The sequence below is a fragment of the Sapajus apella genome, unplaced genomic scaffold, assembly GCF_009761245.1.
Source record: "Sapajus apella isolate SASKATOON/1434 unplaced genomic scaffold, GSC_monkey_1.0 scaffold65, whole genome shotgun sequence".
In the NCBI taxonomy this organism is placed as follows: Eukaryota; Metazoa; Chordata; class Mammalia; order Primates; family Cebidae; genus Sapajus; species Sapajus apella.
This window is the reverse complement of record NW_022437005.1, coordinates 7,073,582-7,093,644: the sequence shown is the minus strand read 5'-3', so window position 1 is coordinate 7,093,644 and position 20,063 is coordinate 7,073,582. Positions and strand designations below refer to the sequence as shown.

The 20,063-nt window shown below is 48.8% G+C and overlaps 1 protein-coding gene across 1 annotated transcript; it reads right to left on the bottom strand.

Moving 5' to 3' along the window:
* Positions 1–16,077: 16,077 nt before the first annotated feature.
* INSM1 (INSM transcriptional repressor 1) lies at positions 16,078–19,149 on the bottom strand. The gene has a single exon (XM_032248126.1). It carries the CDS (start codon positions 18,779–18,781, stop codon positions 17,222–17,224), a length of 1,560 nt encoding a protein of 519 aa, XP_032104017.1. The 5' UTR covers positions 18,782–19,149; the 3' UTR covers positions 16,078–17,221.
* Between the last annotated feature and the right edge of the window lie 914 nt (positions 19,150–20,063).

The window sequence follows — 20,063 nt, the reverse complement described above, 5'->3', positions numbered from 1 at the left end:
TGATGACACCCCCATTTAGCAGCAGTCACCATTCTTAACCAGTGCATGGACTGTTTGTTGAAAATGTAGTTTCCGCGTGCCGTTTGGTCACTGTAAAGGTCTCCCTAATGCCAAGTCTTAGGCCACCCTGACCCTGCTGTCATAGGGACCAAGGGCTTCAAGTGTGGAGAGCTTGTTTTAACAAGAGACTCACCTACTCTCCCTTCATGCAGAGAAGAAAACACTGGAGTTAACCTCTCTCCATAGCTCCAGAAGCCATGGGCTGGAACCGCTGGAAAGACAAATAGCTCGTCTTCAACTGTGAAAAACAGACTTTGAGGTGACGAGCGGGTAGCCGAAGCAGGATTCCCATGCTTGGTGTGTGCCCAGGCAGGTCGGCCACGCTCTGGAAGGCCACAGTCTGCTCTCTGCACCCGGAGAGCCACATGTTTACTAAGCTCTTGCTACAATTTGGCCAAAATTGCCTTGTTTGTCTTCTGTTTCAGAAGCTTGAGACAGAAGATAAAACATATCAATGTCCTTCCATGCCACAAGAGCCGACCTTGAGTGGAGTAGAACGGGACTCACTTCTGCAGATTAACCCCATTTTCACCCTCAGAGAACATGACAAGACCAACTGGCAGCCCAGCTAGGCGGGGCATGTCAGACAGTAGTGATACCCTCTCTGCCCTCAAGGTGCTCTCAGGTATGCCCCCAACACACACAAACAGCAGCGACAAAAACAACAGGAACTCTCCGAAATGACACTCTTTCTGAATAATAAGAAAAACATTGCTGGAATTGGAGATTGCTTCATTTTTGTCATTGTTAGAATTTTAAGTAAAAAGTACTTTAATACCTAAGTGTCCTGACTTAAGTTGGATAAGATGGGGACATCAGGCAGTATTTGTCTGGAAGATCCTGTCTTTCGCAGAATGACAGTGAGAGAAAGTAGAAGGTCCCCGCTAGCCATCCTGCCTTCCAATCCGTGTGAGACGTGGACAGCGCTGACCGGATGATTGTTGTGGCTATTTCTATCAAGATATTCCTGCCCCAGATATCAGAGAGCATTATGTATGTGGTCAAAATTCTATTCAAACATTAATTTAGGAAAGAAAGAATAAATGCATAAATTATCTCCGGGACAGGAGGGCGCTTTCTTATGTGTCCAAGTGCCAGTGCTAATCTTCCATTTATGTTCCCCCCTTCCCTGTGAAAATGCTTGTTGCATTTGACGTCCATGAAGAGGTCACAGCCTCAGCATCCTCCTTGGTGTGGGGTCCTCAGGGCCGGGAAATTGGAGTGTGCTTCTCACTGAGGGCGTGAAGTGGGAAGGGGCTTGCTATTATAGATCCTGAAAGGATCTTTTTGACTTTAGAAATAGCCTGGCAAAGAAAAGCTTTTTTTCCGTGAATACTCAGGGACTGCATTATGCCCCTGAGATGATAGAGGAGAGTACTTTTGATCAATATTCCCTAAGAAATGGCCGCTGGGCTAAGTGCAGAGGCCCTCAATAGCAGTCTCACTCCTGCCCGACCTGCAGAGTGTCTGCGGCAAATCTCCGGAGCAGTGGGAAGCAGCAGCGAGGGCATTAACAGCATCATCTTCTCCTGGTAAAAAAGTCACCCCATTTTGTCTTCCATGTTGACGGCTGATTATGGGCCCACTGGAAACAGGTATTTCTGTAGCTTTCTTCAGGGAAATCTTGGCATCTTCGTTTCAGGCACCAGGAAAAGTGACCCCCTGGCACAGTTTCAGCCTAAAGGTGAGAGCAAAATGCTGGTGGAAAAACTCACAGGAGGAGCTTCTCTTAATCAAGGAAGGTTGTTTTCTTTTTTTACTAATCAAGATCTTAATGAAATAGCCAAAATGCAGATTTGTATATTACATCAGGTATTCTGTACTTTTTTCTTCTAAAAATAACGATCTGCTTCTATTCCAAGTCCCCTCTCCCTAAGACTTATAAGCGGGTTATTCAAAAGAACATTCTCAACTGGGTGCAGTGGCTCACGCCTATAATCCAGCATTTTGGGAGGCTGAGGTGGGTGGATCATTGGAGTTCAGGAGTCTGAGACCAGCCTGATGAACATGATGAAACCCCATCTCTACTAAAAATACAAAAATTAGCAGAACGTGGTGGCACACACCTGTAGTCCCAGCTACTCAGGAGGCTGAGGCAGGAGAATCGCTCGAACCCAGAAGTAGGAGGTTGCAGTGAGCTGAGACCATGCTACTGCACTCCAGCCTGGGCAATAGAATGAAACTCTGTTTCCAAAAAAAAGTAATTAATTAAAAGAACATTCCCTCCAGATTAATGCAAAGATATAGAAATAGGATCATACAATACACATTATTCTACAACATCCTTGTTAAACTTTAAAATGTCATAGGCACCCCTCCATTTGGTTTATCATTTTTCATAGCTGCATATTATTCCTTAATACAGATGTACCTTAATTTGCCTAGCCCATCTGTGGACATTAAGGTGACTTCCAGTGTTTGTCATAACAAAGACACTTGTAATAAACAGCAGCACACCTATATCCTGACACACTGCTGCTTTTATTTCTGTATGATAAATTTCCAAAATTGAAATTACTGAGTCAGAGAGTATATGTCATTGTTATGGACTGAATGTTTTGTGTGTCTTCCCAAAACCCATAGGTTGAGGCCCTGACCTCCAGTGTTTACTGGGTTGCAATGAGGTCCTGAAGATGGGGTCTCCATGATGGGATTACTGCCTGTAGAAGACGAAGAGAGGCCAGAGCTTCCCTCTCTGCTATGTGAGGACACGGAGAGAAGGCTGCTGTCTGCAGGCCAGAAGGCAGGTCTTCACTGGAGAACCAAATCAGCCCACGCCTTGAATTTAAACTCTCCAGCCTCCAAAACTGTGAGAGAGAAATTCCTGCTGTTCAAACCATTCCTATTGTTTCAGTTTAGGCCTCTCAGTCCATGGTATTTTGTTACTACAGCACAAGCTGACTGAAACAGTCATTATAGCCTGAATAGATTGACTATTTGACCACTTTTGAATTCTATAAAGTCAGTTTTGGAGTTACGCTGAAATATGAAGCTAGGACCCATGTCTTCCCATGTTTGTAAAAGATAACTCAGTAAATTACCCAACAGCTTAAGAAAAGAAAATTTGTAAGGTGCACCCAGGCAAAAGGTATCATTTCAGCCATGACAAAGTGAGGCATCTGTTGACCAAAGTGTGGCCTCCTATTCAAGTGTCCACACTGGACGTCTTTTCATGATAACATTTCAAAGAATTTCTCAGTTTTGAAGACATTTTTGAAAATACTAACATAAATAGACACAAATGCATCAAAATACATAAATTCGCCTTCTGTCATAGATTAGAGAGGAGCGTGGCCCTGGGAATCAGTGCTGGCTTCCGGTTCCACCTGCACACGTTCATGAGCGGCCATTCCCTAGCCATTCTGGCTCGTTTCCTCACCTGGGACTTGGGGTGATAATACTGCTTGTGGTAGCCAACCTCAAAGTTGGACCCCAGTGATCGTCACCTGCTGGTATTGATGCCCTTGCATGGTCCTTTACACACTGATTCAGAGATGACCTATGGGATCAACAGAATCCGGCAAAAGTGTTATATCTTCCAAGATTAGTCATAAAGGTATTATGGTTTCTGCTTAGGTCTCTTGGATGGTTTGCTTTGGAGAAAGCCACCAAGCTGTCAGGACATTAAAGCAATACTATGAAGACCAGCATCCATGTGAGGTAGCCATCTTGGAAATGGATCCTGCAGCCCGAATTAACCCTTCACTTGACTGCAGCCTCACTGGACAACTCACTGTGACTTCATGAAGGACCCCAAGCAAGAACCACAGAGCCAGGCTGCTACTGAATTCCTGCCCCATGCAAATAATTAGATATAATAAATCTCTGTTGTTCTAAGCACTGAGTTTTGGAGAGATTTGTTGTTACACAGTCATAGTGCTTGGGACATTGACCTAATGGTTGTTTTAAAGATGAGCTGAAGACAATGTACAGAAGGCATTTATGAACAACGGTGCATTCTGCTAGGGGACCCAGACTGCATCATGTGGAGTGCTACATCAGGAGCCAGACACCTGGGTTCTGCTCTCCATGCCTTAGGTGAAGAGCCTTCTGATGGAAGGCAAGGCATTCAACATTCAGACATTTTCTTCATGTACGAATCGATGAATCATAATCTATATAGGATTGTTGTGAAGACCAAATGGAAAAATTCACATGCAAGCTGAGCACAGTGGCTCATGCATGTAATCCTAGCACTTTAGGAGCCCAAGGTAGGCGAATCACCTGAGCCCAGGAGTTTGAGACCAGCCTGGACAACAAAGTGAGACCCCCATCTTTACAAAAAATAAAAACATTAGCGGGGCATGGTGGTGCGTGCCTGCAGTCCCAGCTGTATGGGCAGCTGAGGTGGAGGATTGCTTGAGGCCCAGAGGTCAAGGCTGTAGTGAGCCATGTTCATACAACTGCACTCCAGTCTGGGTGACAGAGTAAGACTCTGTAGTGAAAATAAAAATTCACATGCAAGCATTCTAAAAGCCAGAGAGCACTGTAAAAATATCAGGTGTATTCCTGATATCAGTTATCTGTTGCTAATGAATCAGTAATTAATATCAGTTGTCTATTGCTATGTAACAAATCACCCCAAAACTCTGGCTAAAAACAACCACAGTCATTTTATTACAGTCTCACACAGTTCTGGGGGTGAGCAGGCCCAGCCGGGCTGTTCCCACCTGGGCTGTCTCATGCAAATGTTGGGGTGGAGGGGGCTGGCATCATCTTAGGCGTTCACCTGCTCCTCCAAATGTCTAGGGGTTGGCTGTTGATTGAGATCGTAGCTTAGGCTCAGTAGAACACCTGCATGTGGCCTCTGTATGTAGCTTGGTCTTTTCTACCCTAGTCTCAGAAGTCACACAGTGTAACTTCTACGGCTTTTTATTTGAGGAAGCATCACAAAGGCCCTGTTTTGTGGGGGGCAGTGAGGGAGGTACAGACTTTGCCTCACAATGGGAGGCATGTCAAAGAGTTTGCAGAAGTGTTTTTAAACCTGCACCTTACTGCATTCAGTTTATATACCATTTAAAATCAGTGTTCAGCCGGGTGCAGTGACCCATGCCTGTAATCCCAGCACTTTGGGAGGCCTGGGGGGTGGGATAATCTGCGGTCAGGAGTTCAAGACCAGTATGGCCAACATAGCGAAACCCCGTCTCTACTAAAAATACAAAAAATTAGCCAGGCGTGGTGGTGGGCACCTGTAATTCCAGCTACTTGGGAGACTGAGGCAGGAGAATAACTTGAACCCAGAAGGCAGAGGTTGCAATAAGTTGAGATCATGCCATTGCACTCCAGCTTGGGCAACAAGAGGGAAACTCCACCTCAAAAAAAAAAGCCTAAAAAATAAAATCAGTGTTCACTCCTGTCCTGTGGATGGATCCGATAAACATTAAAAAACTGAAAATTGCAAGGATAATGAGTTCTCATCTGCACTTGACCTCGATAACTCATTTAATTTCAACATGGTCTAGGGAGATACTCAGTTGCAGACAGCCGAATCCACTTTAGCCAGCTGAAGGAGATAAATAATTTATTAAAGACTCTTGGCTACCTTGCTTTATGTCCAGTAGGGCCACACAATCAGGTTTTGGGACGGAAATATTTAGAAACAACACTCAAATTGCCCTGCTAGACAAGTGCAATGGCAACTCACCTCACAACGCTAGGTCTTCACCACAGCCACCTCTAAGAGACAAATGCCTCTGCTCTCCCCACCCAGCACTGACTGCACCCAGTGCCACCTCTTTGATGTCTCTCTTCTGGATCCATGTCTCATGGGCACATTTGATGAATGGTCAGGCACCTCCAATCTGAGTCAGGGTGACCTGACTCCTTTCTGGTGGACATCGGTCTTAATGTGCAACACTTTTCCATTCCCGTACAGTAGAGCCTAGCTGCAAGGGAGGCTGGAAAAGCAAGTTTCTGGATTCTACCTTGGGGAACCAGAACTCATCGGATAGGGGATTATTTGAGCACAGGAAGGGTGTTCAAAAGGCATGGGGCAAGCAGAAAACTTAACAAATGTCTGCTACAGGTGGATACTACTCTTTCCTAATTATATCAATGAGAAAACAGTCAGAGAGGATTAATCACCTACCCATGGCCACCCAAAGATGGTGGACATAAGATGATGAAAGCAGGCATTTGTGCTCCAAGTCCCTGGTACCTAACAGCCCCAGCATACTGGAGAAGGGGCTGGGTCCTTTTGCATGTGAGCATGTGAAATTCACCACTGCAGAAGAGAAAGTAACCTGCTAGGATTATTAAAATCTGTCACTTCGAGAAGCTACAGCATTGACACTCGCTCTGAGATATAAAATTAAAATTTTAACTGAATAATTTTCTTAAATGTCACTAGACTTTGCATCTCAGGATTGGGGTTTGGGTCCAGCCCATTTGAGTCCCTCTGCTCCCCTGATGCTGAAGGTGGGCAGGGAGAGCTGAGACCCTGTGCTCACGGACTTTTCCTTCTACCACTCATGCTGGTTGCCATGGTTCTGGAATGGCCTACTAACTTGCTTGCAGGTATAGAATAATAAGTGATTTCTACAACCAGGTGCTTTTGGAACCAAAGTGGAAGGTAGAGAGCTCAATAGGAAGTGGCCTGGGTGCATGGTGGTGGGCGCCTACTCAGGAGGCTGAGGCAGGAGAATCGCTTGAACCCAGGAGGCAGAGGTTGCAGTGAGCCAAGATCAAGCCTCTGCACTCCAGCCTAGGCAACAGAGCGAGACTCAGTCTCAAAAAAAAAAAAAAAAAAAAAAGAAAGAAAACAGAAAAGAAAGTGGCCCGGGCAAGCTAGCTTTCAGCGACATCCTCACTGTGGTGCTGCGTACACCACCATTCACAGCGAACTCATGCCTCTCTTACAGTTTCCATCGCAGCGTGTTAAAGCGAAGCAAAAAGCGGTGTCAAATCTAGAATCTGCTGGGATGCAGACGCCAACATGACAGCCTTAGCTATCATCACACGGTACTAACTTTACCCAGTTCTCTCACCAGTACTGGTTATTTGTGTTTGCAAGTTGGGTCGTATAGAAATAACAAGTTCCTCCAATGCAGAAGATGGGAAATAACTGGAAACAATGTTACCTTGGCTCTGCTCTCTCTCCCGGGTAAGATTTTCAGCCCATTATTTTGGAATCAAATTGCCAAAACACAAATCGGCTGTTTCACGATGTGGGCTGAGAACTGTACACTCCCTAGGCCACCATATCTCACTCCCTGCTGTACCAGCCCTTTGACAAGAAAATGGAACCAGGGCCCCGTGTCACTGTCCATCTGAATTCTCCCACACTGCAGCAATTGCTACCTTAGAGGTTTCTCTTTAGGAACTAATTTCCTTCTTGATCCCAGTTAAATGTCCCCACTTTCAGGCCATGCCATTTCACAGGGCCTTCCGTTTCTTCATGTGTTACACAGGGTAATGACCTCTCTGACCTCATGGAGGCACTGTGAGAACACACTGAGTAATTCATGTGAAGGCCTTAGACCGGGCAAGGTTGGTTAAAGTTGCTGAGTTAAAGTTATCTTATGTCTTTAACTAATTTTTAATGAATTGCTACCAAACACCCTCGAAATGTTAATATGAATTTAGTCTGTTAATGTTACCAACCCATCATTAGTCGGGGTTTGTGTCCCTGGGTTACTGCCCAAGCCATCAACCCTTCCTAGGCCAAATTTACTGGGGGCAACAACTGGGAGAACTCATTCTATGACCAAGACCTCAAATTTTAAACCAGTGCATGTAAAACCTCAATGTGCGTACAAATTCCCTGGGGATCCTGTTAAAATACAAATTCTGATTTAGGAGGCCCAAAGCGGGGCTGGCAATTCTGCTCCCAGGGGATATGGACCTACCGCTCCTTGGTCCACACTTTGAGTGGCAGGGCTCTGAACGATACATACTACAGAAGTGTACAACTCATTGTCCACTAGCATCACTGTAACGGAGACACTTGTGGGACTGGGTCAGAAACCTGTTTTAGAAAAAAGTTTCAAGTCATGGTTGTGAACCTCTAATCAGAGCAGAATTCTCATTGATCTATGTCCTCCAAATGCTCAAACGTTTGCACAATTAAAAGAGGTCATCAGTTGCCAGGAAGGTGTTGTTGCTATTAAATTAACACTATTTTGAGACAAATCAATGCTAAGTTGAAGTTATATTCTGTCTTTAACTCATTTTTAAGCTAATGGTTACCAAAAATCCTTAAAATGTTAGGTTGAGCCATATAAAGTTTTTGATACAAAACTTCTTATTTTTACTTATAAAAACAGCAGTAAGCCAGGTCCTCACGCCTATAATCCTAGCAGTTTGGGAGACTGAGGCGGGCGGATCACTTGAGACCAGGAGCTGGAGACCAGCCTGGGCAACATAGTGAAAGCCCATCTCTACTAAAAATTCAAAAAAAAAAAAGTTAGCCAGGCGTGGTGGCGCATGCCTGTAATCTCAGCTACTTGGGAGGCTGAGGCACAAGAATCACTGGAACCCAGGAGGCGGAGGTTGCAGTGAACTGAGATTGCGCAGCTGCACGTCAGCTTGGGCAACAGAGTGAGACCCTGTCTCAAAACAAAAAGCAAAACAGCAATGTCCTATGGTTCAAACTAAGAGTTGTGATTTCACCTGATAAATTAAACTGTCACTGCAGTGAGAAAACAACCTTCAAAGCAGGAGACAACCTTCCTCTTCTGTGTAGACTTCTGTGGATGACTTAACAGGCTGGAATTTGTGTGTATTGTCTGAGAGCTCCTGTAACTGCGATGATGAATAGGAGCAATATTAACAAAACAGTCTTGGAAGCAGTTTCCTACTTTCAGAAAAACTTTCTTAATTCTCAGGGCCAGGTGTGATGGCCCACACCGGTAATCCCAGCACTTTCAGAGGTCAAGATAGGAAGATCGCTTGAGCCCAGGAGTTTGAGACCAGTCTGGATAACATGGTGAGACCCCCATCTCTATAAAAAATAAAAACTTTATCCAGCCATTGCTGGTGTGCATCTGTCATCTCAGCTACTCAGAAGGCTGAGGCAAGAAGATCGCTTGAGCCCAGGAGGTCAAGGCCACAGTAAGCCATGGTCACGCCACTGCACTCCAGCCTGGGCAACAGAGTGAGACCCCATCTCAAAAAAACAAAACAAAAATCAGGTTGAAAAAAACATGGTACCTTGGTCAGGCGTGGTGGCTCACGCCTACAATCCCAGCACTTCAGGGAGTTGAGGCAGGTGGATCACTTGAGGCCAGGAATTCAAGACAAGCCTAGCCAACATGGTGAAACCCCATTTCTACTTTAAAAAAAAAAGTACAAATATTAGCCGGGTGTAGTGGCACATGGCTGTAGTCCCAACTACTCAGGAGACTGAGGTGGGAGGAACCCTTAAGCCAGGGGGGCGGAGGTTGCAGTGAATCAAGATCGCACCCCTGCACTCCAGCCTGGGCAACACAGTGAGACTGTCTCCACAAAAAAAAAAAAAAAAAAAACACACACACACACACACACACACACACACAAAACGTGGTACCTTAGGCAGTGACACCTGTCAAAATGGTGATACTAGATTTTGCAATTTTCAACACTTATGAATGCTGAGTTACTGAGTTTATGACACTCAACACACAACTGAGCAAAGCGCAGTTTTCATAAGGACCAAATTTCTATCTAACCCTGGGGAGGAATTACTGCACTATTTTATTATCTATTGTATGATATTATTGTCAGCAAACTCTCTCTATAAAGAGGAGAATAGTAAATATTTTAGGCTTTCAGGACCATGTGGCGGCCTCTTTCATAACTACTAAACTGTTGTAGCATGAAAACAGCCACACAGGCTGAGTATGTGAGTGAGTACGGCTCTATGCCAATAAAACTTTATTTACAAAAGCAGGTTTATGCTGGATTGAACCAGTGGGCTTTAGTTTACCAACTCCTGGTCTAGCCTTTTCTCTTATAATAATAATAGAGATAGTAAAATACTGCAATGATGGCAATAATTCTGGAATCCCAATATAATCTTAGAATGTAAGGTCATAGTTATGGCTACAAATAAGTCAAGGTAAGTATAATACGCATTTAATTGTTTTTCATCCTTTTTAATCTGAATTACCAAATTTTGGAAATACTGAGAGAAAACATGGTTTTCTCTGTGACTAAGTTTTCTGATACAAATCTGAACACTAATTGTGAAACTGTTTCATTTTAAATCAACAGTGATTTAAAACTGTAGATTGCGTTTAGTGATTTATCCAGATAGTCATGTGAAAAGCCTCAGGAAGTTATCAAGGATAATAATTCTGTTTCAAAAGACACAATAAAGATCTAGTCAAAGATGTGAGGAAAGCAGAACGTGTTCCTTTGTGGTATAAAATATTTGTTGAAATCTAACATGATTCTGTTCCAATTTGGGCACCCAGATTTGATTGGTCCTGCCTGCTTTGTCCCCGACGGCCTCTACCTGATCATTTTCCCATCAGTTTCTGCCCACCTCCTAATAACAATCTCTTTGTAGTTGTACTTATAAAATGGTAAAGGCTCACTGTACATACTGTAGTAATAAACAGCAATAGAAGAGAACTGCAATCAATCGATGTTACAAGCCTTTAAATGGCAACACTGGATACATGCATTTCAGCGTAACTTCCCCATCCTTTTCTGTTCTTTGTGCTGGGAGGAAACTGTAGCCTGATGTTTTTTCCTTCTGTGGAAAGCTCCCTCCTCTGAAACCCACCCTTCCAGGCTCTAACGCCTCCTCTGCATCCTATCAGATTTGACACATAATAGCCTCTTGGCTCCCTCTCTTCATCCTGTCACTGTCAGGTGTGACTGTCACCTGGCCGTGGCGTTTGAAAAGGGGGCATTGCATCAGAGTCCTGGTCCTGCACAGCAGAGACAAAGCAGATGTTGAATTCAAATAAAAGGCCCTTCTTTGATGAGTGAAAGAGAAGAATAATGAATTCAGGTTGATGTTGCCAGCATTATTGTCTCCTGCTGCACAATACTTGCTCTGCTGGTTCAAACCACAGGGAAGGAGCAGGGAATGCCTGGGTTCTGATGACGGGGAGGCGGCCCTGGGGAAACTAGATGCAAACTGTGTCAACAAGTTTCTCAGAGACACTGGGGGAGCTGCACGATATACGCATGACATGCTGGAAACAGGCTCTCAGTAATCGTGCCTTTAAATGTGTCCTGCTGGCAGTAAACATTCTGTAGGTTTAGTTTCAATTTAGTGAATGTTGAAACTTCTAAGGATGGTTTGTCTCCATGTGGGCTTCTGTGAGGAGCTAGAGAAACAAATATTGGTGCTGATGCTTTGTGTGGAAATGCTACCAGGAAGACCACACAGGATAGAAACCTTCAAACCAGACAAACACGAAGGCAGTCACCCCAGAACCCATCTGCTCACCATATACATTGCCTGAAGGAAGTGGCATGTCCTGAACATTCCACTTTCCAGATGCTACACAGCAAGCCTACAATCTAAGTATATGGGGCACAAATGATGGCGGTTGGGTCTTAGGATACGTGGGAGTATGTTTGAGTTACTGAAAACAATTTAACTGATTTCACAACACATTTTCGAATGTGCCCTGTGATTCTGAGAAGCATATCAAGCCTTAATAATGACCAAAAAGTAATTGTGATTGGTAAATTTGTAAGCCAGGTTGATTCTCTCATCCAGCTATGAGAAATCAATTCCCTTCACCCCAAAGGTCCATCGCACATGGCTTGCTGGGATGCCACCTCTCATCCGGCTCTGTGGCTTTCGAAACCCAATCTGGCCTGTGTTAATTTCCTCCTGCAGGTCCTCTTGAGGAATATGTCCAAAAGAGCAGGACTAGGTCATCTTCAGAAAATCCTCTTGCCTGCTTAGTTTCCCTGATGACATCAAAACCTGTAGCTGGTTGTTTGTAAAAGGTGAGGGGGTGTTGAAAAGTATTGATCTGTTTCCTTAGCAGTGTCAGAAGGAGGCTGTAGTTCCCCAGTTCTCCCAGGAGGAGAAAAAAAGATTTCCCTATTCATCAAGATCATTAGGCAAGTAGGTACCATCCATCTCTGGTCCCTTATTCCTGAGGAGTCAACATACCTGGCCTCACTTGGAAACCTCAGCTGATGAAGCTGCAAGGGGACACGAGGAACTCTAGGCTGCAGCCCATCAGAGGGTGGCCCTTTGGCTCTGCATATTTGTGAAGAGCTCTTTATTCTAGGGTCACCGGGCTCCTGTGGGGCTTGTGACCAGGTCTCTTTAAGTTATAGAGCCAGCTCCCACTGCTGAACTTGTCTTTGTGTTCCTGATGTACCTGCTAGTGACACTTGCCATATTAGAACCCAGGAGTCATGAGTGCACCAGACTTTCCCTGTGAGTACTGCTCATTTAATACTGCAGGTGGGTAACAGAGAAATGACGTCTCTCCAATGGTTATGATGGGATGGAACTTGAAGATGCCTTTCGCTGCTCTCTTTCTTGCCTGGGTGAGATCTGGGGACTATTAGATTCGGGTTGTGTTGCCAAAAGACCCATGAGATGTTGCCATCATTGACGACGAGAACCTAAGTGTCTTTAGGTCACTGCTTTGTGCTCCCTGCTTCGGTACCTCCCTGACGATCAAATGGAAGCAAGATCCCTGCATGTTGCTATTCAGTTGGTTCTCACACGGGTGTGTTTTACCACCTGTGGGTTTCTCTCTACAACTCAGTTTCCTCTTCAATCTCTAAATTCCATTACTTCTAACTTTAACTACTAGAGTATTACAGCTTCCTTTAGTCTGTCCATCAAAGAACCATAACTAATCCTGGCTCTGTAACAAGCTAAGTGGGCGATTCATCTTATCCTATATATGATCCCATAGACTTAGCCCTGGGTCTGTTTGCCAGAAAATTTCTCTGCAAGACCTAAATGTCCGTTCTGCAAAAAAATAGCAAGTTTTGCTCAAAGTAACCCTGCCACAGGCCAGTGGGTTTGTAACCGATCCTAAATGCCATGGAACAGCACTCGGCAAAGAGGAGTGCCCGAGGAGTGCCCATGTCTATGTGAAGAACGCAGGCCCCTCTGAGCTCCTTACTGCCCATCCTCAGCTGGGCTCAGGAATCTCCCCAGATGTTCCACAAAGGCTCCAGATGCCCTCAGGGCATCAGCCAGGAGCATTATCTGTGGCTTACTGATGAGGAGACCGAGGCCTTCTGGAAGCCAAGTGACTCAACTTCAGAAAGCCAAACCTTGTTCGAGGCCCTTTTCTCTTTTGCAAGACATTTGATACGTGAAGAATTCCTGTAGTGTTATCGGGTCGCTCAGCGTGGTTAGGAGACACTTCTGCTTTGTTCTGAAGACTCTGTGGATGGCTGTGGAGTTCAGCCCAACTGGGGGAGGAGGCGGCCACTCACAGAGGAAAGTGAAGCCGATAAGAAATGTCGCCCCCTCCTCAGCAGCATGTGGGCAGCGACACGCCAGGCACATCCACCTGTGGCTACTGCTGCCCTGGCTGATGTTGCATACCCACGTCTCTGCAGGACCCTAACATGCCCACAGGTGCCCTTGTGCAGCTGGAGTCCAGCCAGCCTCCTGGCTTCATTTCTGCTCTGCGAGATCTGGGTACTCCCAGATGGAACCCAGCGACAGGCTTCAGAGGGGCTGAAAGGTGCGATCACTTCGTCCATTGTGCTACACAGAAGGAAGGCGTGCCTCCAAGCACAAGCCTCCGAGTGAGTCACTCAGGTCAAACCCTCGCCAGTACAACGTTCCTGCTCTAAGGGTGGCAAGAACCCCATCGTTTCCAGGCCTCCAGGGAAAAGGCAAAGCAGGCAACAGGAGAAGCTGCCTTGAGAGGACATTAAAAACTCTGAAGGAAGGGCTCAACCAGCGTGGCGTGCAGCTGCTCTGGCCACAGGCTCACTCTGGAACCAAAGGAATGCTGAACAGCCTTTTGCTTTTCACTGTAGCACGTTTGTATGGAAGTAGAGAGGGGTGAAGGCACTGGCAAAAATCAAACCTCTTCCGTTTTCTTCCCTCTTTTAGCTCCTCCCTCCTTAACTTTGTTACTTTTTCTGACCCCCTGGGCTTCTCACCCCCAAATCCTTGCTGTGGGATGGTGTGGGATTCTCGGGTGGTTTCCGTGGATGGCCTTCCCAGTTTGCAGCGTCCCCAGAGCACACAGGATGCCCACAGCCTCCTTCACAGATTTGGTAAAAAGTGTGTGCGCTTTGACGTGATGTTCTGGGATAGGAACCTTGTGAACTTATTATCCAGGGGGGCAAGAAAAACGGGGGAGAGCCTGATTCCCTGGCATAGAATATTCTGCTAACTCATACTGTATTACTAGGATAGAAATTGACCAAGGTTTTCTATTTTTACAGTTTCATCGCCTTCAGCATACTCCATTTACTCTACCGTTCCCTTCTATATCTCACATCAGTGAAACTTTGGGTTCCATTCGAGAAAAGGTATATTTGGTCCATTGAAATAAATTTCCACGAGTGATGAAGGAACACGTTTGTGAACAACCAAATTATATTTACCCTCATGAAGTGGATCTTAGAGGAATGTTTTGTGATTATGGTCGAGAACCACAGTGAGCCCAACGGAGTTACAAGCCACCATTTCTGCAGCCAAGTCTGGGCTCGCCACGTGTGGCCAATCTTCCAGCTTTTCAGGAAACTTCTATTGCCACAGAATGTGCATACGCGGACCCTCAGTTTGGGGTATCTTTTAGTGTGTGCTGCAACTCAGAATATTTTCAGTGTTCCCATATTACTGTTGCAGGAGGGGAGAGGCGGCAGCTATCAGCCCACACATTTGAGTTTTTCTTTGTTTCATTCAAAGTTTTCAGGATGTTAGAAATGCTGCTCTATCCCTGTGCTTTCACGTTGCACCAGCCCTGAGCTTTTTGTTCTTTTATTTTCCAAACTGGGAAAATACGTAGTCATCGGTGATAAAAAGCAACCCGCAATTTGTCCTGGAGGCAACTTACCTGTAGTGGTTTCTCCTTCATTGTTATTCAAAGGCTGTTTCCAGAGCCTCGCAGAGGGAGGAATATTCCATATTCCTGCTAACTGAGCCTTTGGCTAAACCCCATCGCACAGAAAACTTGAGGCTCACAATCTGAAAATGATCTCTTTCCTCAGTGTGTCCTTCCAAGTTCCTCAAGGACTGCCCTTCGCAGCCTCATTCCAGCTCCTCTTTGGAGATGCAAATCCCTTTACTGTGCAGATTTCTAAAATCTTTTTGGCAGACAAACGTTAGATTCAGCGGGCCTCAGGAAAAAAAAAAGCAGGAAAAACACACAAAAGGAACACGCACACACAATTGTGAGGTTTAACACAGCTCTTTCATCAAATGTTTCCAAGACAGAGGAAAACAACCCAAAATATTCACTGGTGAGAGTCAGAATTGTTCTTCAAAGAGCTGAGTGACACATAACGGAAAACATTGTAATTACCTGTTATTAAATTTAATACCCCAAACAGATGGTGTTCCATTTTGCCCCCAAACAGATTGCTCACCTGATTGGAAAATTATTTCTAAGCCCTTACCCCCAGTTGCTTAACTTCCCATTGCATCCAAATGTGAATCAGTTTGCCGCTGGTACTTTGCAGATCTCACGGTAAAGTCATTTCTCCTTTCTTGTAGATGCTAAGGAACAAATACTACCCACTTTATTTATCTGAAGAATTACTGTCACCCTAAGCCCCAAATTGTTGGGAAATGAAGGATTTGCTAAATGAAAGTGGAGCGAAAGGAACAGCTTCTTTGATGTAGATTTATCGGAAAAGATGCCCAGGGCCTTCATTCTAGCCCGCCTCTGGTACATTACTGAGGACCCCAACAAGGCTTGCTTCCGCCAGCCGCGCTGGAGGCTACACTCTCAGGCTGCCGGAAGGGCAGAGTCCGGCAGCTGAGGCTCACCTCTGAAAACCCACCACCCTGGTGATGGTGGTGGTTACCTTTTTCCTGATAAAAAATAAAATTAGCTTCTAAGAAATCATCAGAAACACTACTTTAAATTCGTCCTGAAAGCATGTGATGCAGAAATCAGGCCACCACACTTTGACTTTGAAAATATTTTATTTGAATAGTAAATAGTTATACAGTTGAAACAGTTCTATTGAAGCTTTCTATAAATAGCTAACAATTACGAAAATAATGTATGTAGAAAAGAGATTGCATTGAAAAGTAAGAGCTGTCGGTTGTACAAGGGCCCTGGGGACCCTCGAAGCAGAATTAAATGGTAGGTTGTCTGTAATTCACTCAGAGATATAAAAGTTAAAACTTTAAGCAGATCCCTTTAGAAAAAGGCTCTCTTCTAAAACGCACAGTGGAATGTCAAGAGTGGCAGGGTGGGGAGAGGGAAGCGCATCAAAAAAATCTGCAATCAAATAATATCATAATCTTCATAATTAATATAAATAAATAAAGAATAAATAACAATTACTCATAAATCAACATATACATTTAGAGGGAACTGATAGTCCTACCTCAACAAAGATGATCAAACCAAAAAGTCTTACGTGAAACACTGAGGCAGTTACTACAGCATCTTCAGGACACTCCCTTCCCTCCCCCCGAAAACAATCCCAACAACAGTTCAAGGCATTTGTGGCTATACTAAAGAAAACTCTTTTTTTAAGCAATTTGATTTGTTCACATACAAAAAGGTAAAGCCAGACTCCAGCAGTTCACAAGCCATAATAAAGCTAATCGTGTGGGAAGTTCAATTTACAGCCTGTGAAATATAAAGGCATTTATTCCTCAAGATTCACTCAAAACAACCCGTACGCTACATACATAGAGAGCAGAGATAGGTAGGCGAGGCGAGAGTAGAGCGCATTTCTAGACCATGAACACAGCGAATACTAGCAAGAAAAACAGCTTCTCCCCGCCAAGGGGAGGCTTCCAACCACGAGACAAACGCGTACAGCTCTTCTCCCTTGTACAGAAAGAGACTGACTCCTGTTGCGCCATGGGGGTTTGGGGGTACACAACGTAAAAGTGGGGGTTCCAAAAGGAGTCACAACGAGAGGATGGGGTTACCGTCACGCCACACCTAGAAACGGAGACGACACTTTCACCCGGTGGGGGCGGGGACGAGGCTCCCCCAGCGCAGACTGGGGTTCGGGCGTGCAGGGCGCATTCTCTTTGTGGGTCTCCAAGCGAAGGCACAGTTCCGGGGGCCGGGGTGGAGGGCGCGCTCTAACAGGCCGGGCGCACGGGCACCTGCAGGAGGATCACCTGTCTGTTCTCGGATGGGTGGCACTTGTTGATGTGCCGCGTAAGGCCGGGCGAGCTGTAGAAGGTGGCCGGGCAGTACTTGCAGGGAAACACCTGGGCGGCGTGCAGCAGGCGCAGGTGGCGCTCCTGGGCGCCCTTGCTGGGGAACGACTCCCCGCACACAGGGCATAGGTGGCACTCGGCGGACGCACTCAGGCCCAGCACGCCGGCTGCCTCGCCTTCGCCGGCCGCCTCCTGGGGCGCCTTCTCGTCGGGGCCGGGGTACAAGGCCAGTAGGTCCTCGGCCGCGGGCGCTGGAGGCGCACCCTTGGCCTGCAGCGCCTGGTGATGCGCCAGGAGGTGCTTGCGTAGGTAGGCCTGGCGGCGGAACTTCTTGGCGCAGTGGTGACACTCGTAGAGCCCGTCCTCAGAGCCCGACTCGGATACGCCGCCGGGGCTTGGCGTGTCCCGGTCGCTGCCGCCGCCCGGCGCCTCCCGCGCCTCAGCCCTGGCTGCCGCTTCCGGCTCCGGCGCGCGGGCGGCGGCGGGCGCGGGCCGCGGTTTGTGCCAGCGGCGGTGCGAGGCCAGGTTGGCCGGGCAGCTGAAGACCTTGGCGCACTCGGGGCAGCGGTACTCCACGCGCACGATACGCGAGCACTTGTGCTGCGCCAGCGCGAACGGGTCGGCGTACTCCTCCTTGCACAGCTGGCAGATGAACTCGCCCAGCGGCCGCGCTGCGGCCCCCGCGCGGCCCCGCGGCGCCTCCACCGGGCCCTCCTTGATCTTGAGCCCCAACACAGGCGACGTGGTCACCTCGTCCTCGAAGTGCAGCTTGCGGATGGCCTTGGGCTTCTTGGCGCCAGGGGCCTTGGCTGCCTTGGCTGGCGGCTCGGCGGTAGCGGCGGCGGCGGCGGCGGCGGTGGGTGGGGGCCGCTTGCCAGGGGGCCGCAGAGCGGCGGCGGGAGGCAGTGGGGGACCGGGGCCCGGACCGCGGGCCGCCTCGGCGCCCGCCGAGAACGCCGTGCCCATCTTGAGCTCGGCGGGCGCAAAGAGTAACGCATCGCCGCCGCAGGTGCCGCCGCCGCCCGCTCCGCCTGCGCCGCCGCCGCCGCCCCCTCCGAGCAGCGCTGCGGGCGTGGGGAAGGACTCAGCCGAGACCGGCGAGCCCAGGTTGAAGCTGCGCTCGAAGTATTTGTGCTTCTCGTGCTCGCGGCTCACGGGCCGCGTGGGGCTGTAGAGCGGCGCAGGGTGCGCGGCCTCTGGATTGCCGAAGTGCGCCGCCCGTGGACCCGGCGGGGGTGGTGGCGGCCCCGGCGCGCAGGCGAGCGCGGCAGCGAGCGCTGCATGGGCGCGCTCCGCGGGCGGCGGCGGTGGAGGCGGCTGCAGCGGCCCTGGGCCCGAGTTCGGCGCCGGGGGCTCGGCGCGGGCGCCCCCACAGCCGGGCGAGAGCAGCAGCGCACGGTCGCCGTCCTCGCCGCCGCGGACCCGGTAGGACACGGGCGTGGACTTCTTGCTGCGCTTCACCAGGAAGCCGCGGGGCATGTTGGCGCGGCCCGAGGGCACGGCACTCGTTCGGTCCCCCCTTGGCGCTCGGCCCCGGCGGCCCTCAGTGCCCTCGGCCCATGGCCCGGGAGCAGCGGCTGCGGGACTCGCGTGGCGCCGGCGGCGGCTCGGTCCAGCTCTGCGCCCTGCACGCGCGTCCCTGTCCCCGGGCCGGGCAGCCGCTCCCTTTTAACGGGGGGAGGGGGCCATTGTTCTCGCCTCCCGCTTCCCCCCGAGCCAATCAGAGCGCCTACAGCTCCTCGGCCTGGCAGGGTGGGAGGGCGATGGGGCGGCCAAAAGAGGGCCTGGACTCGGGGGTCGCCCGGTAGGTGCAGCAGATGTACCTGAGGGCGCGGGGCCCCCGCGCGCGCCCCTCGGCTGCCCCGCCCGGCGCCGCGGCCCCGCCCGGCCCAGGCACACGCCCGGCCCCGCCTCCTTTCACGGTCTGCTGCTCCTCTATGGGGAGGCGCACGTGCCTGGGCTTTGTGTCTCTCCTCCGGGGGGCGCGGAGCCGCCAAATGGGCCCGTCCATCAGCGCGACAATGCACGCCCCCCTCCCGCACGGGGATTACCCGCGGGTCGCGAGCAAAATAGCAACAAAGGAGAAGAATGGCCCCAAATATGTCAGGAGGGTTCAATCCGCGAGCCAGAGCCGAGGGGGAAGTTGTGCGCGCTGATTGGGTGGGGGCGGGGGCGCGCCGGGGTGGCGCGGGGAGATCGGGGCGTCGGCGGAGGCGCATTGGCTCCGCGTGGTGTTTGGGAAATAAACAAGAATCCGAGAAAGCCGCAGAGTCCCGGCGGCCAAGAGCCTCCGCCCGTACCTCGGACGGATAGGCCGCGGGACCCAAGAGGGGTTCCGAGTGTGGACAGGGGGCCCGGACTTATGGCAGTGGCCGAGAGCGGGCGATGTTTGTGCTTGCAGCCTCGGCGTGACTACGGGGCTCGAGGTTTCTTTGGAGTTTGAGAAGGAATTGGCGTGACCTTCTCAGTCTCCAGAAAGCGCGGGGCTGAAGCGGGGGCGTGCTGGGCTGGGCTCCCAAAGGAACGTCAATTTCTAAACTTTTGGGTTCTTGGAGGCTTGGGAATGGTATCTTTGGTGGGGCCGGGCCCAGGCCTCCCGGAGCCTCCGCGTGGTTTGGGGCTGGGTAGCCCGGGTCGAGTTGGCCAAAGCCCGAAACGCGCATCGGCCTCGTGCACCCCAGTGAAGTTGGTTTTCTCCTCCCCGCGCGGCCTCATGCATTTTCATTCCGAGCGGGCATTTTGTTTGCCGGTTGACATCAGA